General features: G+C 42.3%; 1 protein-coding gene across 13 annotated transcripts in view; it reads right to left on the bottom strand.

Annotated features, from left to right (window-relative positions):
• DISC1 (DISC1 scaffold protein) overlaps positions 1-26,353 on the bottom strand; it is a 431,012-nt gene that overhangs the window by 293,586 nt on the left and 111,073 nt on the right. For 3 of the 13 annotated variants that reach the window (XM_055234482.1, XM_055234483.1, XM_055234484.1), the window contains one exon: positions 24,105-25,639. The exons of 9 other annotated variants lie outside the window; for them this stretch is intronic. In XM_055234482.1, coding sequence (XP_055090457.1) covers positions 25,593-25,639 — 47 coding nt within the window. In that variant the 3' untranslated portion in view covers positions 24,105-25,592. Of the gene's footprint in view, positions 1-2,010; positions 2,107-24,104; positions 25,640-26,353 lie in introns of those variants that run through there. One more of the 13 variants, XM_055234476.2, reaches the window with a different exon arrangement.

Below are 26,353 nucleotides of genomic sequence, written 5' to 3'. Positions count from 1 at the left end.
CTCTTCAATAAGTGGTTTTGGGAAAACTGGATATCCATATGCAGAAGGATGAAACTAGACCCCTGCCTCTCACCTTATACGAAAATCAACTCTAAATGGATCAAAGACCTAAATATAAGACCCAAAATGATAAAACTATGAGAAGAAAACAGAGGACATGATCCTGGGAAAATATTTTATGAGTAAGATTTTAAAAGCACAGACAACAATAGCAAAACTAAACAAGTGAGATTTTATCAAATTAAAAATCTTCTGCACAGCAAAGAAAACAATCAACAAGGCCAGGCCCAATGGCTCACACCTGTAATCCCAGCACTTTGGGAGGCTAAGTGAGGAGGATCACTTGAGCCCAGGAGTTTAAGACCAGCCTGGGAAACATGGTGAAACCCCATCTCTACACAAAAATACAAAAATTAGCCAGGTACGGTGGTGTATGGCTGTAGTCCCAGCTACTCAGGAGGCTGAGGTGGGAGGATCACCTGAGTCTGGGGAAGTCGAGGCTGCAGTGATCTGTGATCATGCCACTGCACTCCAGCTTGGGGAATAGAGTGAGACCCTTTCTCAAAAAAATAAAAGAAATAAACAATCAACAGAGTGAAAAGACAAGCTACAGAATGGGAGAACATGTTTGCAAACTACCCATCCAACAGGGGATTACTATCCAGAATATGCAAGGAACTGAATCATCTCAACAAAAGAAAAACAATCTAATTTAAAAATGGGCAAATAATCTGAACAGACATTTCTCAAAAGAAGATATAAAAATGGCCAAAAATATATTTTTAATGCTCAACATCACTGATCATCAGGTATATGCAAATCAAAATCACAGTGAGGTATCATCTCACCCCAGTTAGGATGGCTATTATCAAAAAGACAAAAATAAATAAATAACAAATGCTTGTGAGGATGTGAAGAAAAAGGAACTCTTATACACTGTTGGTGGGAATGTAAACCAGTACAGCCACTATGGAGAATAGTATGGATGTTCCTCAAGAAACTACAAATAGAGCAATCATATGATCCAGCAATCCCACTACTGCACATTTATCCAAAAGAAAGGAAATCAACATCTCAAAGAGACATCTACACCCGCATGTTCTTGCAGCATTATTCATATTAGTCAAGATATGGAATCAATCTAAGTGTCCAACAACAGATGAATGGATAAAGCAAATGTGGTATATATCCACAATGAAATACTATTCAGCCATTAAGAATGAAATCCTGCCATTCTTGGCAACATGAATGGAACTGAAAGACATTATGTTAAGTGAAATAAGCCAGGAACAGAAAGTTAAACATGTTTTCACTCATATGTGAAAGCTAAAATGAGTTTGTTTAAATCCGTTTTGCATTGCTATAAAGGAATACCTGAGGCCGGGTAATTTATAAAGAAAATAGATTTATTTAGCTCATGGTTCTGCAGACTTTACAAGAAGCTTAGTGCCAGCATCTGCTTCCAGTGAGGGCCTCAGGGAGCTTACAATCATGGCAGAAGGCTAAGGGATAGCAGGCATGTCATGTGGCAAGAGAGGGAACAAGCAAGAGATGCCAGGCTCTTTTAAACAACCAGCTCTCATGTGAACTAACAGAGTGAAAACTCACTCACTACCATGAGAAGAAAATCAAGCCATTCTCAGGGATCCACCCCATGACCCAAACACCTCCCAGCAGGCCCATCTCCAACACTGGGGATCACATTTCAGCATGAAATTTGGAGGGGACAAACATCCAAACTGTATCAGGGTTGATCTCATAGAAGTAAAAGGTAGGATAGAGGATATTAGAGGCTGAGAAGGGTAGGGGGAAGTGAAGGATAGGGAGAGATTTGTTAAAAGTTACAGAATTACAGCTAGATAGGAGGAATAAGTTCTAGTGTTCTATAGCAATGGAGAATGAATATAGTTCACAATAGTATATGTTAGAGTTTCGAATAGTCGGAAGGATGTTGAATGTTCCCAACACAAAAAGATAATGAATGTTTAGGCCGAGCGTGGTGGCTCATACCTGTAATCCCAGCACTTTGGGAGGCCAAAGCAGGTGGATTGCTTGAGCTCAGGAGTTCAAGACCAGCTTGACCAACATAGTGAAACCCCGTCTCTACTAAAAATACAAAAATTAGCCAGGCATGGTGGTAGGCACCTGTGATCCCAGCTACTCGAGAGGCTGAGGCAGGAGAATCACTTGAACCCAGGAGGTGAAGGATACAGTGAGCCGAGATCTCGCCACTGCACTCCAGCCCGGGCAACAGAGGAAAAGTACGTCTCAAAGAAAAACAAGAAAATAAATGTTTGAGATGAAGGATATGCTAATTACCCTGATCTGATCACTATATATTATATGTACTGAAGCATCACTATGTACCCCATGAATATGCACAATTATTATTTGCAAGTTTTTTAAATGGGGGAAAAAAATCAATTGACAAAAAATAAAGATATTAAAAGTTTTTTAATTAAAAATTTTTTAATTACATATTGCATAATGCTCAAAGAATGCACATAAATAGAATGTTATACAAGTTATAAATATGTTGTGTTTATCAGTGGCTCATTATTAAAAAGGATCTCTGGACTACTGATTTTCATTTCTTTTACACGGAAACATTGAGAGGAGGATTCTGTAGATACTCTTTAAACAACTGTTTATCAGTTTAACAGTTAGTGTTTTTTCCTAAGTTAGTTAATAAAAACTTCTCTGTCTATCTAAAAGGGTTTTGGATCCATGGGTGAATTGAAATGTATTTCTAAAATGCAGGTAAGACTGATCTTGACGTAGCTTTTTAATTGTTCTGTGATGAATAGGTCATGGAAAAATGAACTTTTGCTATTTGTTGGGATTCTCTTACTGGCCCTTATGTGACAAGTTTTGGTTGTCTCTCACCCATTACATATATTCCACCTTTGTTTCTTATGGAAAAAAACTATGCTTTCTGGCACCAAAAAAAAAAAGTTTATTCCATTTTCTTGGCTAATAAAGTGTTGGTATCAAACTATTAAAAAATTTTAAATAAACTGCAGAAATTGGAATCCATTCTAATGAGAACTTATCTTCAAAATCCAATGCCCAAAGAATTAGAAAGTTTCGCATAAAACTATTTCTGCAGAAATGGAAGGACTGGGTTTTAAGATACCATTCATCAGAGCTTCCCTTCTGGTGGTCCTTGGCAGGCTGCTGCACTGAGACCTTGATCCTCTTCACCCTGGGGCAGTGGGTGGGCCCTAGGGCAGCTCAACATCCCAAGCCATCACCTCGGGCCATGAGCACTTACTACTTAACCCCCGTGTGCAATACAAACATTATCCTTTTTTACGCCATAATGAGAAAATGTTTTAAGAGTCTCTACCCTAGATCACAAAGACTCCTTTATGTTCTTATGGCTCTATAAGCCATTTTCTAAGGAGGCCATTTCGATAAGACTCAAGTCTAAATTAAAACACACTTTTCAACAAGCTTGTCATTTTGAACAAAACCTTTTGTCATACACCAGCAGAGGGTAACATGAGTCACAGTGTGCCTCTCAACCTTTTTCCTGCCCTGGCCCACCCCCGAGGCACACACCTGGGTACCAAAAAGGTAGAGGAAAGGGCAGAAAACTTGTGTCTCTGGGGCTGTTAAGCGAAAGACGTTCACATAAACTTGCCATATGCATTGAAACCTATAGCCAGAAACTAAGAGCATTTACCAACAATTCATTCTAAGGATACTAGAAAAGGTCATCTGTCCAAGATTAAGTCCCAGGTAATTAGCAGATGTCTCAGTGTGTGCCAACTTCTTCAGAAGTTACTGCGGAAGCTAATTCAGACACCTCACTTAAAATATGCAGTAGAGTCTGGCCTGATAAGACCTTCTAGGATAATGCTGAAATGTACCCATTCCTTAACTGACACCAAGCATTCAAATGTTTCTATGATTTCTTTCTTAATACTTTATTTCTTGTTCTACAAAATCAAAACTTTGGTGAAACGCAATAAAGTTCTTGAATTATGTGTTCTAAAATAGCATCCTGATACAGTCATAATGTATGTAAAGATGCATCCAGATTTGTTCCATAGGGGTTAGGAGAAAACCTGAGGTTTCCCCAACCCTGCCACTTCTAGCTGTCTGACCTTCAAGTTACTTAACCTTTCTAAGCTTCAGTTTCCTGCTCGGTAAAAAATGGGGTTAATAATAGTATCTACATCTAAGGTCTTCTGAGGATTAACTGAGATAATCTATGCAAAGCATTTAGCATCATGCCTGGCAATTTGTAAGTGTTCAAAAGGACTGTCTATTATTAGTAATACCATTAAGCACTGTCTTCAAATTCCAAAAAAATTTAAAAACCCAGTCTAGCCTCCCTCTGCTATCCACCATATTCTAAACTATACCCATCCACTGCCAGATGAAAAGTTCTCAAAGAATGCAGGCTGATCCAACAAAATTAAACACTGGAAATGGTAAGCTGGCTGCCAAAAATTACACTCACAGTGAATTCCAAAGGAAGATATAAGTTATCGCAGAAAATATCTGTGATTAGCTATGTTCTATGCTGCCACTCACCTTCAAAAGGGTAGGCATCAAAAGCTACTATTTTCTCTCTTTTTTTTTTTTTTTTAAGACAAAGTGTTGCTCTGTCACCTATGCTGGAATGCAGTGGCAGCCTCCACCTCCTGGGCTCAAGCAATCCTCCTGCCTCAGCCTCCCAAGTAGCTGGGACTACTGGCATGTGCCACCACACCTAGCTTTTTTTATTTTTATTTTTGTAGCTAAGGAGCCCTGTTATGTTGCCCAGGCTGATGTCAAACTCCTGGACTCAAGCAATACTCCCACCTCAGCCTCCTAAGTAACTTGGACTACAGGTACGTGCCACCAGGCTCTGCTTTTTAAATTTTTTTTTTTCAGAGATAGGGTTTTGTCATGTTGTCCCGGCTGATCACAAACTCCTGGCCTCAAGTGATCTTCCTGCCTTTGCCTCCCAAAGTGTTAGGATTGCAGGCGTGAGCCAACATGCTCAGCCCCAGTTATTTTTTATCTTATGATTAGAAAAGGGCATCAGGATGGTCACCAGCAATCGTATAGCTTCAGTGATGATCTCCAATTTCTAAATTATCTCCTACTCCAGCCTCTCTCACAGCTCTCAGCTACTGGGAGCTTCCACTTCCCCTGCCAGCACCACCTCTGGTTAGCATAAGGGTGCGTCCTACCTCCATTTTGATAAAAGCTAGCTCTGTGGGTTCCCCGAATGACACCCCTATTCACTAGATATTCCAGGCAGAGGGAGCTCCCAGAGAGTGCAAAAGACATGAGGCAAACACACGCTTCAATATGTAAGGAACACTCCTAGTAGGGCGAACCAAGGGGAAAGTAGTAGATGAGGGAGAGAGGGTACGAGAGTGGGCTTGATCTTCAGAGCCACGTAGGCCGTTGTAGCAGACTTTGGTGTTTACCCCAAGGGAGATGAGAGCCACTGAAGGGTTCTGAGCAGAGGACTGGCACGATCTAGCTCATGTTTAACAGGATCACCTGGCTGCTCTGCTGGGAATACATTGTAAAAGGGCAGAGCCCAGAAACCAGTCACAGGGTCATTGATGTTCCCCAGGCAAGATCTAAGGGTAGCCAGGACCTAGAAATGAAAGTGCAGGTGGTGAAAGGTGGTCGGATTCAAGATGTTCTCTGACAGATCGGACATAGGGAACCAGAAAAGCAAAGTTGCTGTGAGACAAGCTGGGAGCAGGGTTCAGGGGAATCTGCCGTTCCCATTGCCAGAGTCATTCTTCCTCCACATCCAGCCCAGGCTAAGTCTACCTCATCCATCAGATCCCAGTATCTCCTCCGGTCCTGCCAACCCTCCAGGTAGGCTCCCTGCTCCACCAGCTCCCTCAGCACATGCAGGTTCTCCTTGACAAGCCGCCACACCCTCACCTCCACATGTTCAAGGCCTCATGCATCCACACAAGAGGCGCCATGACACAGTGTTGGTCATTGTATAGTGACCTGCACCTGGGATGCTGCCTGGCTCACAGCAAATGTTCAAAAAATGTGTCTGATTACAATGAACTTTAGATTCCCTTGTTTTCTTTCTTGTTTTTTTATGTTTTTCATAAGCCACTTTAAACCCTTTTCATTAGCAACTAAATGAATATAAGACATAAATCTCATCAAGTCTTAAATCAAGTTCACTGCCTACCTACCTAGCAAGATGTTACTCTGCCTTGCAAGGGCACTATCCCATCCAGGCCTTCAGCTTCAGATCCTTTGATTTGTCCTCTTCCTACATTTCGTATCCTCGTTAGTCTCTCGTGGTGTTTGACATATTCACATCTTCTCCATTTCTACTGCCCCCAGCCTAGCCCGAGTTGTCAGCACTTCTGCAGGGATGAATTACTCTCTGTCTAATCTCTCTCACTCCTTCCGTGGTTTCCACACATCACCAACAGAGCGACCTTCCTAACACTCAGATGTGCACAAGCTGATAAACAAAATGCAGAAACATCTGCTAGAACCTGGCATTACTCCAAGTACTTTTGTACATGTTACAGGTTGAGCATCCCTAATCCAAAAATCTGAAATTTGAAATGCCCCAAAATCTGAAAGTTTTTGAGGGCTGACATGATGCCACAAGTAGAAAACTGCACACCTGACCTCAAGTAACAGGTCACAGTCAAACTGCAGCCAAAACTTTGTTTCATGCACAAAATTATTTTGAAATTTAGTATAGTATTAACTTCAGACTATGTGTATAAGATGTACAAAAAACATAAATGAATTTCAGATATAGGCTTGGGTCCTATCCTGAAGATATCTCATTATATATGTGCAAATACTCTAACACCCCCCAAAATATTGGAAATTTGAAACACTTCTGGTCCTAAGCATTTCATAGAAGAGGTACTCAACCTGTAATACAAAATGTTCTCAAAGGCCTGGAGGACTGCATGTGAGCTCCAGAACAAAGTCCAAACCTCTGCCTCTGGCATTCAGGACCATGAGTGAGCTTGCTCAGCCTCCCTGTCTCTTCTCCACGCCAGCACCCTGCTCCTGAGTCATGTGGGGGAGGCACGACATTGGAGAGAACACAGAATCACAACACTAAGGATCGGGGTACCCAGATCCGGGCAACAGCTTTGACACTAACTGTGCATATCCTATTTGACAAATCACTTACCCCACTTAAGTCCCAGAGCCTCATGTGCTAAATATGACCAATACCTCCACAAGATGTTTTTAAATCATGATTGTCACAGAACAACAAAAAGGTGCATCAGAGACCTCCTTGTCTATGTCAGTTTGTGATGCTATTACAGAGTACCATAGACTGAGTAGATTAAACAACAGAAATGTATTGCCCAGAGTTCCGGAGGCTGGAAGTCCAAGATCAAGCTGCCAGCATAGGTTCTGATGAGAGCTGCCACATTGCAGGCAGCTGGTTTTTCTCATGGCAGAAAGGGAACAAGCTACCTCTCTGGTTTCTTCTTATAAGGGCACTAATTCCATTCATGAAGGCACTGCCCTCATGACCTAATCACCTCCCAAACACTCCACCTCCTAATACCATCGCATTAGAATTAGGGTTTCAACACAGGAATTTAGGGAGCACAAACATTCAGTCCGTTTCATACCTCACCTCAACGGGGGAAGGAGGAAGCTTTACCCAGATTGGCAATCTTTGTCCATGTATACAGATGATGTGAAAATGGTTCCTCTGGGAGAGGAGAGTGTTTGAAAATGATTGACAAGACTTTTCCACCTTTCAAATGCCATATTTATTTATTATTTCATGTGTCACTCAATTAATAATGCTTTGGGTAAATCAACATTGCTAGACTCTTGGGCTACAAAGATGAACAAGTTACGTTCCTGGCCCTTGAAGAACTCAGTGCCTGGGACTGGGGTCAAAATCATAAATGGGCCTTCTCTTCTCTTCCTGTGCAGAAAAGGTGGCAGTGAGCTGCCCCATTGGTAAGTTGGGAGCCTGTGCAGGAGCACACAGGTGGTCCACTCACTAGCACCAAGGATGCAGGGGCTGCCACACAGAGGCATCTGGCAGCACACGTGGTGATGAGCCTGCCAGGGCCTGTGGTTGAGGCACATTGAGGGGAACACAGCAGCAGATGGGGAAGACAGCTGGGATAAATGGGAGATAGGTTAAATGGAGAAATATGTAAATAAATGGAGGAGTTAAGGATATGAGGGTAAAGAGGGCCAGATTCCTGATTATTGGAGAATGTTCATATAATCATGGAAAGGGGGAAGGGTAGAAAAGATTCTAATGACTTGCACTGGAATTGGAAACATTAGCATAAACTACTAGTTTTTAATATGCAAATTCACAGGTGAATATGGAAATAGCGAAGGAAGCATATGTGTGCATTTACATACATTTTCTATATTTACCTACTGAGAAGGCCTATAAATAATGACATCTCAGTAGCAATGAGCACACCAAGCACACAGATCCTGATTTCTAAACTCCATCTATCCATACAAGGAACCAGAGCTCCTGGGAGAAATGGCTGAGGCCAGGGCTGAGGCAGGGGCAGTACAGATGTGTCTACAGCATCCTGTTGTACAAAAAATTAAGAAGTATTCAAAGGCTGATGGGGACATGTCAATAGAACACAAGAGACACCTTGAAGAAGTTCCTCTGGTCCAAACCTGGGACAATTTGAGAATCAAAATAAATAATAGTAATAAAGTACAGCCCATTGAATAGAATAGGAACCAACACTTCCATGCTAATAGAATGCTGACTAATGGAAAGGAATGATGAAATGGAGGTTTGATGGGGAGTAGGCATCAGAATAATCATAGACTATCATGCCCACAACATACTATTCAGATATCAAAGGAAACATGGGAACTTAGTGCTGGAGAAACCAAGCAGCCACAGCATGATGGGGTGATGAAGGTTACCATCCACAGTGGCAGAAGGGGTCCACACTGTGTGACACCTGATGTGAATGCACAGCATCATTTCCAAGAGGTTCTCGTTAGGGTTGCTTGACCTGAACCCGGTCATGAGGAAACATCAGAGAGACCCAGGCTGAAGGTCTTCCAACAGAATGTAAGGTCTACACTCCTGAAAACTTTCAAGGACATGGAAGACAGACAGCGATTGAGTACTAAGGAACTGCTCAAGCAGGAGGAAACTTAAGAGCTACAACTGCATGCAATGTGTGTTCCTGAGTCAGAAAGGAGAATGGAGCATCACTGGGATGCTTGGTGAAATGGAATGGAGTCTGTAGACTGGAGAAGAGTGTTGTATTAATGCTCACTTCATGACTTGGAGGAAGCTGCAGGTTGGTTGCATGGGAGAGTGTCCTTGTTTGGGGGCATACACAATGCGGTACTTAGGAGTGATGGGGCATCATGACTCACACCTGTGATCCCAGCACTTGGAGAGGCCAAGGTGGGAGGACTGTTTGAGCTCAAGAGTTCGAGACCAGCCTGGGAACATGGCAAAACCCCTTCTCTACAAAAAATTAGCCAGGTGCAGTGGCACATGCCTGTATTCCGAGCTACTCAGGAGGCTGAGGTGGGAGGACAGCTTGAGCCCAGGAGGCAGAGGTTGCAGAGAGCCGATATCATGCCACTGCACTCTAGCCTGGGCAACAGAGCAAGCCCTAACTCAAAAAATAAAAATAAAAATAAAACTGCAGCTTGCTCTCAAGTGGTCAGAAAAAGGTTCTGACAATGGGTGTGTGTATCCAGCTCAGGAATGAGCCAGCTCAGGCATGAGAACGAGGGAGATATGTGAGCTCTTTGTAGCATACTTGTGACTTTTAAGTGCAGAATTATTTCAAAATAAGTTGTTTTTTAAAATATTAATATATATCCCCAGCACTACAAGTGCCGTGTTTGTGACCTTTCTGTTCTAAGTCCCCTCATTTCTGTGAATCCTATTGTGCCTTTAAGAAAACCTCCTCTCCTATTCTCCTTTCTCTGTTTGGCTCAGTGGTCAAAAAAACATACCTCACCTTTCTCTGACTTTTCTTTATTTTAAATCTCTGCAGTCTTCCTGCAGACATTGTTAATGTGATTTCAGTTTACAGCTCAAGGTTTAAGACCAGCATGCTAACAAGTGTACTGCACACAGCAGGTGCTGAATAAATGTGGTTGAACCCATCTGACTAACAGAACAGCAATAATATCAGAAATAGTACTTGCATTTTATAAGCATGGCTGAATAGTAGAAATAAAATAACTCAAAATTAACAAAGGAAGATATTCCTAAGCAGTAGGCAAAGTAATGCATTGAAGAATATGTTCCAATTGATAATATACATTCTATTTATGAAACAGATATGTTTTACTCATAGGACCTCAGCAATAGAAATGTTAACCGTCATCTCATTCTATTCTGAAGCAAGTGGATGTTATTTTTTATGCTACTGCAACATATTTGCTAATGTTTAATTGAAGGTCAATGCTCATCTGTTATTCTTTAGCACATCAGTAATAAGCGACTATTACTTGGGTGACAATGAGGAAACAGAATGAAAGAAAAGTGCTTTCTACATCTATGAATAAATAATCAAATAAGCATTTATAAGCAGCAAGAAATCTTCACACATAAAGACATCCTGCTAAATAGATTCGATTCCCACTGCCTTGTTGTATCTGCAGGATGACAGAATATATAGTGTAGACCATATTCTTAGAGGCTATGTAGCCATTCTAATTCTAAGGAGGGCTTTTAATGCTACAAAGCAATCAACGTCTTCATAAGTCATTTTTCTTTGGTTTTTACATAATGGCCAATAAATGAAATTCACTGAGAGCTGAATATTCTAATTCCACATTACCATACACATGATGTGCGGATGACCACTTTGCAGAGAATTAGACTGTAATAAAATGTATTTCAGACTAACCTGAGCACAGCTGAGCCAGTCTTAGACATTTCAGAACACTGGAGTTTGTTGAGTTTATTTTCATGAAAGTCAGCCACGATTGGGGCACTGAAGACTTCAAGCATAATAATCATTTTTGAGCATCTGCTGCATGCCCAGAGCTATATGTATATTCTTTCACAACAATTTGCAGAGTAAGAATACAAATGCAGAAAGTGAAATTCAGAAATTTTAAGTAATTTTCCCAAGGCCTCACAGCAAGAAAATAGCAAACGCAGAATCTGAATTTGATCTTTTTCGGTGCTAACCTCTGGACTTTTGCTATTACGTTTCCCAAGAGCCATTCCCAAAGCAGTACCTTCCCCTATAGTTTCCTCCGTGACACAGGGGTCTTGCTTATCTGTTTGATCTGGGTCCCTGAATACTGGGGGATCCACAAGGCAGAAACAGAGCCTCATTCAGCTCTGTCTTGCCAATAAAAAGCTCAGTGTCAGGCATGCAACAGCCACTGGTGAATGCTGAATAAATAAATGAATGGGGCTGGGCACAAAGGCTCATGTCTATAATCCTAGCACTTTGAGAGGCCAAGGCAGGAGCATCACTTGAGCTCAGAAGTTCAAGACCAGACTGGGCAACATAGCAAAACCCCATTTCTACAAAAAATACAAATAAGTAGCCAAGTGTGGTGACATACACCTGTAGTCTCAGCTACTCAGGAGGCTAAGGTGGGAGGATGGCTTGAGCCCAGGAGGCAGAGGTTGCAGTGAGCCGATATCACACCACTGCACTCCAGCGTGGGCAACAGAGCCAGACCCAGACTCAAAAAAATAAAAATAAAATAAATGAGTGAGTGTTTCAGTTTGGATGAGGAATAAGATAAGCATAGAAAATAGCAACAATTTTATGAGCACTGCTATGTGCCAAGCACATTGCTACATATCAATCATTTTATCCTCACAATGATCCCATGAGAGTGGCTACTCCCACTTTGGAAATGAAAGACAGAAGCATATAGAAAGTTTGAGAAAATTTTCAAAATTAGTCACACAGCGATGTGGATTCAGAAATAAAGCCAAGGTCTGTCTGACTCCAAAACCTATGTTCTTAACCTCTGTGTTCTTTCTACAGGAAAGATTCTATCCTTTCACTGTGACATATCTGGAAATACATATTTGCATGCTTTATACAAATGCAAACTATTCTATCAACTCATTTTCCACCATATCCACCTCTTTCCCATAGGTAGTATTCAGTAGCCAAACGAAACAAAAAAAAAAAAAAAAAAAAAAAAAAAACAAAACCTCTCCAAAATGGAAACAGCCTCAGATCCAATTCTAGGGGAATGGTTAAGTAAATTATAGTATATCCACTCATAGAATGGTATGCAGTAAGTCAACGAACAATTAGGAAAACAGGAAATATTTTAATATTACAAGATAAATCAGGATACAAAATATGTAAATATTATCTATACTTTTTATTAAAAGTATGTTTTTTAAAAAGTCCTGGGAAGAACTAAGAGTTTTGAAAATCAATCAGTCAGTGTGATTTTGAGTGACTTTATCTCAATTCCTCTACTTACAAAGCCAGCTACAAAATTTGAGCTATTTATTGTTTAGAAAATTATTGTATTATTAAAATAACCTACAGGTTACTTATGCTACTCTTTGATTTCTGCATAAAAATGGAGATTTGGTTTCCTCAAATTCTTAATGCTAAACAGCTTAGGGTAAGCTTGGTTTCCACAGCTCATAGATCTTTTCAGGGAACACCAAAGAGGATTTTTAGAAATGCTGTATTTTAAGCTTGCTGAATGTGTGGAAAGAAGACTGGGAAATCATTTTGTTGTGATATGAAAGGAAAAACAAACCTTTGGAGATGACACAAAAATTTTGGAAGACAAGCAATAATTTAACTGTGATATCTGCCCACTCAGCACTTAGCCTATTGCCTTGTTCTTGATACATATTTGTTGCTTTGCTGACACATTTCAGTGGGATATGTGGTTCTGAAGCAAGTGTTCTTCCCCAGCAAGAATTTGCCAAGTAAACTAGTTAAGTTGTGAATGACTAAAATAGAAAAAGTACTTACACCAGGTCTTGAGTGTGTCATATGACTGGCAAGCTCTAGCAAGCTCGTGTGTGTGTGTGTGTGTGTGTGAGAGAGAGAGAGAGAGAGAGAGCACGTGATGCCAACAGGCCTTGCAAACATGCTTAAAGTTGCAATTTATAGACAACACAGAAAACACAAAATTTCTCAGGATCACAAGCTTCTGAAGAAAGAGCTTGATTATGGGCACCTCCAAAATACTCATTGCTCCACCACTTCAAAGAGATTCACAATAAAATGTTCTTTCACCAAATGTCAATCATCAAATGTCCCAGGGAAGTAAATGACCAACTGAATTTTTGCTACTTTTAATTAAACCCTCAGATTTTCAGAACTATACATTGTTTCTATAAGTATGTTTTCACAGCTGCTATGGAAAAGTGAATCACTTATATATGTGGTCCACGCTTATGGTTTAGACTCAGGGATGGAGGCATCTTCACTCACAACTATCCAGACAAGAGAAATGAGTTTGTACACTTCTTTTTAAGTGCAATGGAAAGTGCTCACAAACATTCCCACCATCACCAACACCACCACTATGGCCACCACCACCAGTCAGGTCATCATCATCATCACCACTCCTACTACCCCCAGCACCACTTCAGCCATCACCACCACAATACTCCTACCACCAACACCACCACTTTTACCATCACCACCCCCCAACCATGACGACTGTCACCACCACCCCTACCATCACTACCATCATCACCATAACTCGTACCACCACCACCACTACTCATGGCACCACCACCACTCCCACAATCACCACCACCACCACTACCACTCCTACCATCACCACCGCTACTACTTCTCCCACCACTACCTCTACCACCATCACTCCCACCATCACCAGCACTGCCACAACCACCACCACTCCTACCATCACCACAACTACCACCATCACTCCCACCATCACCAGCATTGCCACAACCACCACCACTCCTACCATCATCACTACCACTACCACCATCACTCCCACCATCACCAGCACTGCCACAACCACCACCACTCCTACCATCATCACCACTTCTACAATCACCACCATCACCACCACTCCTACAACCACCACCACCACTTCTACAGTCACCAGTACTCCTACCATCACCACCACCACTCACTACCACTACCACCACTCCTACTGCAATCACCACCATTCCTACCATCATCACCACTACAACTACCACCATCACTCCCACCATCACCAGCACTGCCACAGCCACTATGACTCCTAACATCACCACCACTTCTACAATCACCACCATCACCACCACTCCTACAACCACCACCACAACTTCTACAGTTACCAGTACTCCTACCATCACCACCACTCACTACCACTACCACCACTCCTACTGCAATCATCACCATTCCTACCATCACCACCACTCCTACCATCACCACCACTACGACTTCTCCCACCACTACCACTACCACCATCACTCCCACCATCACCAGCACTGCCACAACCACCACCACTCCGACTTCTCCCACCACTACCACTACCACCATCACTCCCACCATCACCAGCACTGCCACAACCACCACCACTCCTACCATCACCACCACAACTACCACCATCATTAGCACTGCCACAACCACCACCACTCTTACCATCATCACCACTACAACTACCACCATCACTCCCACCATCACCAGCACTGCCACAGCCACTACCACTCCTAACATCACCACCACTTCTACAATCACCACCATCACCACCACTCCTACAACCACCACCACCACTTCTACAGTCACCAGTACTCCTACCATCACCACCACTCACTACCACTACCACCACTCCTACTGCAATCATCACCATTCCTACCATCACCACCACTCCTACCATCACCACCACTCTTGCCATCACCACCAACACTCCTACCATTACCACCACCTCTACCATCACCACCACTCCTACCTACCATCACCAACAACACTCCTACACTCTTCCTCAGCAAGAATTTGCCAAGTAAACATCACCACCACTCCTACCATCACCAACACTATCACTCCTACCACCACTATCACCACCATTCCTACCACTACCACCATCACCAACTGTGCTACAACCACCACCACTCCTACCATCACCACCACCACTCCTATAATCACTACCCACTGCTTCTACCATTACCACCACTACCACTCCTACCACAATGACTACCACCACTCCTAACACTACCACCATCACCAACAACACTGCTACAACCACCACCACTCCTATCATCACCACCACCACTCCTATCACCACTACCACCACTTCTACCATCACCACCACTGCCACTGTTCCCACTACTTACACCACCAACTCATCTCTCACATGTACTATCATCAGCACCACGACCACTGCTACTATCACCTCCACTAGCACTCCAACCACTATCACCACTGTCACAATACTACTATCATGGCTCCTACTTATTGGTAGAAAGAGCAAACTATCCAACTTTCTACCTGTTTATTAAGATATATGCACTGAAAGCACTTACTGGAGAAAGAGGAACATTCCTTAGATCATATCCACATAGCCATAATACAGAGAACCCAACGGAAATAGCAAAAGACAAAATGCCACTCAGCCACACAATGAAAAACGTCAAAAAGGACACACATTGAAATATGAATGGTGGCTATGTCTACAAAGGATCTCTACAAAGGATATTTTTCTTTTATTTATACTGTATATCTCAATGCCTACATATTTTTACAATGATTATGCATTGTTTAAATAATTTTTTAATTTCTAGTTTCAGAAATGAAAGATAACTTCCAACTGGTATCTTGAGGCATTTCTAAGTAGGATTCTGTCTGGGATCGATTTGCATAAATTATGAAACCAAACAGAGATGAGTCTGAATTCCTGCTGGGGCACTTCTTGTCTCTGTGACCTTTCTGATCAATACACTGGACACAACGTTGAAAAAAAATTCATGATGTGATGTATGAGAAACCCTAGGCACATAGATGGCTAGTTATCATTATCTGTCAAGCCTTGCTATGCTATCAAACTCAACTGTAAAGTATGCACTCACCCACCTTTCTCATGTAGCCTTCAAGTCAATACAACCTTGGAGAGTCCTCATGACAGTGGAGGGCAAGACAGGACTTTATGGCTGAGCAGGGGTCCAAGGTATTCACACTATAGGGTCAGGATTTAAGAGCATGAGTTCTGAAGAAGCTGTCTCAAGTCAAACCTTAATTTTACTCTTTACTAGCTGCATGATGTTGAACAAGTCAGAACCTCTCTAAGACTCAGTCTCCTTGACAGTGAAAGGGACAGTGAAACTAGATCTACCTGGTGACTTTGTTGTAACTGTTGAGAGCAGAGTGTCTGGCTCAGGGTTTGCACAGTGTCAGGGGGAGCCATTGCCTTGGCTGTGAGGCAGGGGAAGAAATATTCCACTTAAAGACGCTTTATAAGTCAACTTGCTAAAATTATGCCCAAATAGAATATGTGCTAGGAAAGCAGCTTTTGGAAAAACTGAATAGACTATATCTCTTGGTGGCACTTCTCAGTTAATTTGGAAACTTTTGCAAAATTCCCAGCTCTTTCAGTGCACAAAATTAACACAACCTTGATATATTAATAAAAATATAACAAAGTATTAAGAGTGATACAGAAGTAGGAGGTGGGGTTCAGACACCAGGCCTAATTGAGGACTGGTTAAAACAGGGAGGCAATGGAAGCACCTTTTCAAAGACATGCCCAGCGTGCCATGTTTACCATTGCCATGGCAACACCTGAGTTTCTGCCCCTTTCCATGGCAATGATCCAACAATGCAGAAGTTACCACCCTCTTCCTAGAAATTTTTGCATGAACTACCTCTTAATTTGCATGTAATTAAAAGTAGGTATAACTATTACTGCAGAAATGCCTTTAAGCTGCAGGAGGAGCAATCACAGAACTATAACACTGCCACTTCAATAAAGCTGTTTTCTTCCACCACTGTCTTGCCCTTGAATTGTTTCCTGGGCAAAGCCAAGAACCCTCATGGGCTAAGCCCCAGTTTGGGGCTTGCCTTTCCTGCATCAATACTGCCTAAAAACTAGGCTACAACAGAATATCGTTTCAAGGTCCTTTCTTAATCCTTAAAATATTAAAGTGAAATTCAGGAACCCAAGCTTGGAACCCAGAACTCCCATTTTCCCATTTGGGGTTATACAGGGAAATGTGATAGATCATGCCTACACACAAAACTGTGATTTTTTTTTAGCCATTTAAAAATATGTAAACTCTGAAAGAGAAACTCTTATTTAAAATGTAATGGCAGGCTCTCCTACATAAAAATAATTTTACACCATATTCTTCATTTTAATTGAATTTAGACATATATTCAGTCATCACCAAAATGGGTTAATTACTTAGGCTAGGACTAACTCACTTAGCAATCTAGGTGCACAGCTGATAAATGACCAATTGTGTGCACTGAAAATTGAAGTTTATTAGGTATAGTCTAACTAAGAGAGAAATTAAAAGAATAATTCTTTATAGCATACTATCATATCCTACCCCAGCCTACCAACAAGGCCATGGGAAATTTCTGGCAAGCAATCATCCAACTTACACATTCAGCCAGTGGTTCTTGGGCCAATTCCATATTAACAGTAACTTTGTAGAAACTGCACTATTAAGAAATATTTTATTGGGTGCTATGTTCACTAACTACATTTGGGGTGACAGGATCAATAGAAGCCCAAACCTCAGCATCGCACAATACACCCTTGTCACAAACCTGCACAACATGTACCCCCTGAATCTAAAGTTTAAAAATAAAAAATAAAAATAAAAGGTCAATGTGAGTGGCCGCAGGAATGTGGGGAAAAAATAAAATCCAAATGGTCACTTTTTTAGTTTCTCCTTCATTGGCTTCTTTATCCTTCTCCATGTCTACAGTGGGTTTTGGACACTGGAAACACTATTGGCACTGAGGCTATTTTTGGAATCATACAAATGAACGAATTCAAATGCCATTCATTATTTCTCTCTATTGGTTTTTGGTTGCAGTCAGTATTCACTATTAAACTGGACATGGCATTTAATTCATTCCTGTGAATAGATTTTTCATGAGTAATTTGCTCTGCTGGTGTTTTCACAAAAAATTAGCTGGACGTATCTGCTCGTCAGTGCTCAAAAACCACAGGCTCTCTCACCCTTTTAGTGGTAATCGCTGCAGCCTATAATCTTTTAAGACATAATTTTTTTTTATAGAATATTTTTCAGCTCATTCATCTATAATAGAATTCAGAGTATTAGAGGAGCACTATTGAGCAATCACCATCATCATTATTTTTTAAAATATAATTCAAACCACATTGATGTGTATATCCCTTTCTGGAATGGACAAATGGAACACACCAGTGTTAGGCCCAAAGCCAAGGGGGTTGTACAAAATTGGTCTCTGGCTAATGACATGGCAGCAGTAACAGCTTAAATTCTTTGAGTGACGTAAAGGTATGAAGATACAACAGCTAGTCAAAAAAAAAAAAAAAAAAAAAACCCTAGAGGATTAAATAAAATATTTCCACTAGCCTGAGCTATTCCAATTTGGATGAAATCCAATCAGAAGGCATAAAGCATGCTAGAATATTAGTTTCTTGGAACAAAGCAGAATTAAGCTATTTTCTTTTGGCTGAAGAGCAGCAATACAAATAAAACAGTGACCTTCAATTCAAAGGCAATGTTAATAGAGAGAAATCACAAAACAGCAGCCAGTGATAAGAATAACTAATAAAGAGCAATGCTTCTAGCACACTGTGAACCTGTGTCTGTACTGGACTCAAATATACCTCTATACGATTCCTCAGGGATCTAGAAGTAGAAATACCATTTGACCCAGCCATCCCATTACTGGGTATATACCCAAAGGATTATAAAACATGCTGCTAGAAAGACACATGCACACGTATGTTTATTGCAGCACTATTCACAATAGCAAAGACTTGGAACCAACCCAAATGTCCAACAATGATAGACTGGATTAAGAAAATGTGGCACATATACACCATGGAATACTATGCAGCCATAAAGAAAGGATGAGTTCATGTCCTTTGTAGGGACATGGATGAAGCTGGAAACCATCATTCTCAGCAAACTATCGCAAGGACAAAAAACCAAACACCGCAGGTTCTCACCCATAGGTGGGAATTGAACAGTGAGACCTCATGGACAGGAAGGGGAACATCACACACCAGGGCCTACTGTGGGGTAGGGGGAGGGGGGAGGGACAGCATGAGGAGATATACCTAATGTTAAATGACGAGTTAATGGGTGCAGCACACCAACATGACACATGTATACATATGTAACAAACCTGCACGTTGTGCATATGTACCCTAAAACTTAAAGTATAATAAATATATATATATGCCTCTATAAATACTAAGGAGAAGCTGAAAGATACACTGTAGAAGGCTCTGCAGGACACATTTTAGAAGTACCTTCTCAAACTCCTCAGATGCCATGCAGATTTCAGAAATAAAATTTGGTTAAATGGGAACATTTTCCAGAGCAAAAATGCAATAGTAACAGAATGCAGATGGAAGAAAGACCTCAGGTCCTTGGTAGAACAAACTAAGTTCACCATGTGGTTTCACATGTCAAGCAGTTACATCCTTGGCCATTAGGCTCTTCACTGGTTAAGTGTATAACTCCAAGGATAGAGCTCCAAGACCTCTGAGCTACAAAAATAATAGTTGGCAGCTCAACGACTCTTACTAGGTATTAAAGCCTAACTCCTGGACCCAGATGGGAATTCCTGGTAGGTGCTATCCAGGAGCATGAGGACTAAGCCAGAGGCCCCTGAAGACAGCGGGCGATTGTGCCTTGTTGGCGGCTGCCTCCCCAGCACCTACCGCACTGTGTGCTGTAAAAAGCAGTTCAGATTTGTAAAATGAGTGAGAAGACAGTCTCACTTTAACAAGAGACATTCTCTTTAGACACTTTAAAAAACAAATCTTGGCTTTATAATGCTTTAAGCTAGCATCTTAAAGATTAACCTCATAGATTGCACAAAATGTGATCTGAAAGATAAACCTCTAAAGATGAATAAAATGATCAGGTAAACACTGTAAGGGGATGCAGCATGATTCCTCCCTCTTTGTATGAAATCTTCTAGTATACGAAAGAAAAAATCAAGTTTTAAAACTGATTTATCTGCTTAAGAGTCAGGAGACCCAGATTTTAGTCCTGGATTCATCCTAAACCATCTTATAATTGTAGGGTTTTTTCTTACCACCCCCCTGCCCCCCGACCTTTTTTTTTTAGACAGAGTCTTACTCTGTCACCCAGGCTGGAGTGTGGTGGTACAATCATAGCTCACTGCAGCCTCGAACTCCTGAGCTCAGGCGATCCTCCCACCTCAGCCTTCCAAAGCGCTGAGATTGCAAGGCATGACCCACCACCACACCAGGCCCTATTTAACCCCTTTAAGAGCCAGTTTACTCATCTCACATATGAAAAATAACACTAGACCAACTCGTGCCACCAGATTATTGTAAAATGGTGAGAAAAGAATGCCTGTGAAGAGTTTTGAAAAATACAAGTAGAAGAGTTGTTACAAAAGTAAAAATGATTCCAAGAGATCGCTGTCATGGATTCAATTGCTTCTTGATTTAGATTTAATTCTACTCGAGGGGCGTCTCTCTGAAACTCAGCCTATATTTAGTGAGTCCCAACACCTAGAGGACGGTCACATAGAGGAGGAATTAATGGCCAGTCTTGCCCAGGGTTTACTTCTTCAAAATGTAAAATGTCCATCCCTGCCCCCTGTCCTAACTCACTCTCTGTCCTCCATTCACACATGTAGGACATGCAGCAGTCTCCCTTTAGGGCCCCAGGAATCAGTGATTCTGAAAAACTTGGAAGTCATTAAGCCCTCTGAGGAATACTGGGACATGTTGATATACGAAATTCTATCTTATGCAATAGCAAAAATATCAGTAACAGAAAATAAGAATCCATTATAAGTGTGCAATGCAAAATTAGACTGAGAAGCACAGGCGTCCATGAAAAATAGAGAAAAAGCAAACTATAACACGAGAGATGATAGAGAGTTTCTGAGTATTCCACGGATAATCATTTGCTATGAGTTCATCCACTTTATCATCTTGCAGACACCTGAAGACAAGCAGGACCAGGCATGGATGAGCTGGTGTTTTAAGAAAAGAATTAGAATATTGCTAATTACCAAGTACTGACTGCATTACTATGCCAGCCTTATTCCGAGGTTGATTCTATTAGCTTGAGAGCCCTCTCTTAATGAATAATCCTGAATAGTTACACCCCAGATTATTGCAGGGGAGGGTAAAATCTCACTGCAGACCCTTATCTGTCCATCATAGGCTAAGAGAGAGATCATGGATGTGATTATGGATATGATATTTCTAGAAAGATGGTGCAGTCCAACCATCTCTCTTCTCTTGATATTCTAAAACCACTTCCTGAATTAAGACAGAGCAGTTAAGCAGCATGCCATGGAACCAGATCATGTGGCCACTTATAAAACTGCCTTTGCCCAAACGCATTCTGGAGTGATACTATCAATTTATAAGAACTGGCCCCTGTTGTGTCAACTGCTTTTGAGAATATTGTCTTCTACATTATGTAGGGAGGGAACACAGCCCATCTTCCCTGCCCTTAGGTATCCATGAGGAGGGGCTTTCCCTGTTGCCCCACTGTTTTCACCTGTCCAAGGAGATAGAGTGAATTTCCCCATTGATAAACTGGGAGGTAAGACTGAGCATGTGTAACTCAGTGCTTCCTCTCTCCCTCCTTGGTGGAGGCCAGGTGACCTTGGGCAGCACTCATTTGCTCTGCTCCTCCAGAAACTCAGGTTTACAAGGCCAGGCCTCAAAAAAAAAAAAATGTGCCTGCAGCTCATCACTGCCCACAGCTGCATGGGCAATTCTTGTTCTGGGGTTTGGTATTAGGAAGCCCATTGTTGCCACATACCCAAGCCACTTTCTGTAATGTTATGTTATCAGGAACAATGCTGATATTGAGATTTCCATCTTCTTCATGCCTTCATGTTGTCTCTCACTTGGTTCATAACATGGAAAAGCAAAATGTTATTTTGGGGCTATGCCTGTGATTTAGCTATTGTCTCTCCCCTCTAAACATATCTTTTTATCTTCTGTTTTGTGATGCTGAGGCTGGACCTCTGTAGGCCAACCATGTTTCTGACTTTGCTGTCAGCTCCAAAGAGACTGCAAGGCTGGAGGAGGAAAGGGAATGTGCTCCTTCCTGTCTGCTCCCTGCTTTCAGCTTCTTGCTCCTATCTGCCGCTCCCTAACAATGCTAGGCTACACCATTTCAGTATACAGTTTCTCCAGCACTCGTAGGACCAGTCTCATTCCCTCAAAGACACCACCCCCAAGATCAGCCAGTGTCACCCTCTTGGGCGTATGGACCCAGCCCAGTAGGGCCTTCAGCCAGCTCAGGCAGCACTAACTGAACTTTTCTCAGCAAACGGAAAATACCAACAATGCGGGAGAGGCAAGCCCCCAAACTGGGGCTTATCCCAGGAAGGTTCTTGACTTCAACCAGGAAAGAATTCAAGGGCGACCTGGTGGTGTTAGACAGCAATCATCTTAATGAAGGGTACTGCTCCTTGCAGAGCAGGGCTAACTCATAGGCAGCATGCACAGAGTCAGCAACATATGGGCTCTTGGAACTGTGTTTATTCCCACTTTCAATTACATGCAAATTAAGGGGTGAGCTAATGCAAATTGAGGGGTGGGTTATTTAGAACTTTCTAGAAAAGGGGCAGTAAATTCTGGGTTGTGGCCATGGTATTTGTAAACTGTCATGGGGCTGGTGGGATGTCTTATGCTAATGAGCAATGAGGGCAGCTAGGATGGCTTTTGTCGCCATCTGCTGGTTTCCGACAGTTTCTTCACTTGACCCTGTCTGGACCAGATCCTGTTTGGATCAGGAGGCTTGTGAACACAAAATAAGTCTTGCCAGTTTCCTACCTCAACCACCATTAATCCAGGATGTATTCTATGGGCGCAGAACATGAGAATCACTAGAGCTGATCATCAAGAAGGACTCGAGCATCCCCACGAAGCCCGATCACTGGGGACATCACTGTGGATGCACAGCGAGGGCTGACTCCCCCTCCCTGCTTCCACACCACTGTGACCCTCTCTGTGGTCACACAAAGCCATAACAGGGCATGAGGGAGTGACTCACTGATCCTGGAAACAGACAGTGACCCTGTAGGTCCTGCGGAATCTCTCCTATAGTGACATGGACAACAAAGGGCACTAATGGATGTGGACCAAATCCTGTAGAGAAAGCCAACAGTACCTAGTTAAATGGGAAATGGCCTTTTCATTTGTAACAACAAAGCTATGCTAGACACTTGGCTCTCAGAACCACCCTGACAACTACCCTAACCAAATGACACTTGAGAATGTAAAATAACCATTGACAACCAAACGCCAAATGCCAAAATTTGAGTGGAGATAGGCCACAGTTAAGAATAAAAGACACGGGGCACGTCACTGTTTAAGGACAGACTCTGAAGCCAGGTCTCCTACTGAAGATTGCTAAGATTAGGAATTCCAGGAAAAGTTTGCCCCTGTGTCTATACACAGATGACCAAAGGAAGGAAGAAGAAAAGAGAGACTGCCTTTGGGGGAAGAGCTAGGCTCAAGGCTGTGACAATTCTTTCCCTCCCCTCTCCTGCAGCACAGCGGTTATTGTACTTGCACGCTGGTTCCCTCTCCTGGGTGAAGGGCTTCAAGACAATCACCTTGAAGTCTGGGGATGTCTACAAGAAGGGTGAACTTGTATCACACTTGGGGCTGTGTTTGCAGGGTTCTAGAACCCACAGGCCACTTCACTGCCATCTTCAAACATAGTAAGAAGTCCTCAGGAAGAAATCAGGGTGGAAGAGTCAGGATAAGAGAAAAGGCTCTTCTAGAGCCCTGCTGTTTCATGAGAAACCAGGAAGCACTTCTAGGTCCCCAAGGACACATGCAGGCAGGCAGGGCCGCTGGGTATCCCAGGAGACAGCCCAGGGAAGCAGCCCTGCCCCCTTCCCCACACGGAGGATATGCCAATTGAGCATGCAAAGCCAAATGAAGTACCAAGGCAATTGTTCAAAATACTGGTCCAATCCATTAGCAGGTGACAATATCCACTTAAAGGATGAAGACCAACATTCGCTTTTAATGAACTAGAATAGAACAAACATAATATCAGAGTGGGCTGCATTTTTGTTCTATGTATATACAGGGTCATGGTGAGTTTCCTTCCTGGAGTCACCATCACAAACTGTGAAAGCCACTGACCTAGGGAATTAATTGTCCAGACATCGGCACTGGGCACAGTAAACTTGCCACCAAATGCTCCCAGTTGTTTGGGTAAGCAGATGTAGCCCACCCCACAACCAACAAAAAAGAGGGAGGAAGAAGGGAGGGAGAGAATGAAACATCAGTTCTTGCCTTTCCTCACCCCAACAGCCCCAGTGGCTGCAGAAATCTGTCTGCCAGGTAAGGGAAGGAGAGATGAATGGAAGGCTGAATTTGAGAATAACACTAACAGTGGCTGACAGTGTCATAATCCAATTGATGAGACAAAAATCACCAGAGCAGACTGTTATAAGACAGAATAGGACCAATATTTTAAAATGTTTGCTCTGGATAGGCCATCAGAGAAGTCTGATATAGCAGACATGCTGTATGAAATTTAACCTTTGATGTAATCACGGGATTGCACAGAAAGAATAACGTTCACTTAAACCGGACCAGAAATAAGTTCTGTACAAAGAGTAAGGTCATAGCCAGCGCACCTGATCTCACAGCAACAATTCTGGAAGCAAGGGAAGAAGATCATCGCCATTCTACAGACCTGAGTTTGCAGGTCTTCCTGCAGGAGCTTCCTGCCCAGATGCTCTGCCTGCAGTTACGGTTGACCCCTGAACAACACAGGTTTTAACATGTGAGTCCACTCATAGGCAGACCTTTTTTCAATAAATACAGTCTGTATCAGGGGGTTCCAGATCCTTAATCCAACATGGATCAAAAATACAGCATTCGCCAAGTGTAAAACCTGCAGATATGGCGGGCTGACTTTTCATATCCACTGAAAACAAGACTTGAGTACACATGGATTTTTGTATCTACAGGTGTCCTGGAATTAATCCCCCATGGATATCAAGGGACAACTGTAGTACATATTGCCACCAAGGGGAAAATGATTCCTTCATAATGGTCCTAAAGGCCCCCGAAGTTTAATTCCCATAACTGACATTAATCATAGCATATTTTTCCATTTGCTTTTGGGTGGTTTTTTCCCCCCTACAAAAATCTAATTGACCCAACACAGAATAGCGGTTTTTTCATGCCATGACAGGGGACTGGGAAACATGTGGGAGAAATGGTACAGTGGGCAGAAATGCCCCCTTGGTTTTTTTCAAGCCCATGGCCAGCATCCAAACAGCTGCTACCCTGAAATAATGTTAAAAAGGGAGAGGAACATGATGCTACCCTGATCGTAAATAAGCATACTCTTCCACATGGGTCCTCTTTTTCTTTTCATGATGTCTAAAGAAGTCATGATCTACGCTGTGTGGATATCTATTTGTCTTGCTTTGTTTAAATTTGGGAAGTTTCATTAATAGGAGTTTGGTTCAGGATGTTGAGGCTTCCGTGGTGGATCCAAAGCAATTGGTTCCAGCTGCCAAGAAGAAAATGAATACCTCTGAATGGAATGGACACAGAATAACATCCTTGACTGGGACTAACAGTGTTTGAAGGACTGCAATGTTTATGCTAGAGACACTTGTTCCAGTGTGGATAAGTAGAAAGATCTATTTCATAGAGCAGTCCAGGCAGAGCTGTCCGCATTCTACAGAACCCCATTTGTATCAAATACCATGGTCATTCCAGGTTAAGCACCTCTAGCATACTGTGTTTTTTACTCAAAAGTCAAGCTTCTATCAAACACGAAAAAGAAGCCCGGATTTGGGAGGAATCTCTTCCTTTCTCTCAACAATAGTTTCCAAATATTGGAGATATCATTTTTGAAAGTCCTTAAGGCGGTGCTTTTTTTTTTTTTTCGAGATGGAGTCTTGCTGTGTCGCCAGGCTGGAGTGCAGTGGCGTGATCTTGGCTCACTGCAAGCTCTGCCTCCCAGGTTCATGCCATTCTCCTGCCTCAGCCTCCCAAGTAGCCGGGATTACAGGTGCCTGCCACCACGCCCGGCTAATCTTTTGTATTTTTAGTAGAGACTGGGTTTCACCATGTTAGCCAGGATTGTCTCGATCTCCTGACCTCGTGATCCTCCCACCTCGGCCTCCCAAAGTGCTGGGATTCCAGGCGTGAGCCACCGCGCCCAGCCAAGGCACTGCTTTTCAAGAATTTCTGTTTACTTCTTGATTTTTTTTTCATT

This window comes from Symphalangus syndactylus, chromosome 19 (genome assembly GCF_028878055.3).
Source record: "Symphalangus syndactylus isolate Jambi chromosome 19, NHGRI_mSymSyn1-v2.1_pri, whole genome shotgun sequence".
NCBI classification, from domain to species: Eukaryota; Metazoa; Chordata; class Mammalia; order Primates; family Hylobatidae; genus Symphalangus; species Symphalangus syndactylus.
This window is presented reverse-complemented; position numbering and strand designations above follow the sequence as displayed.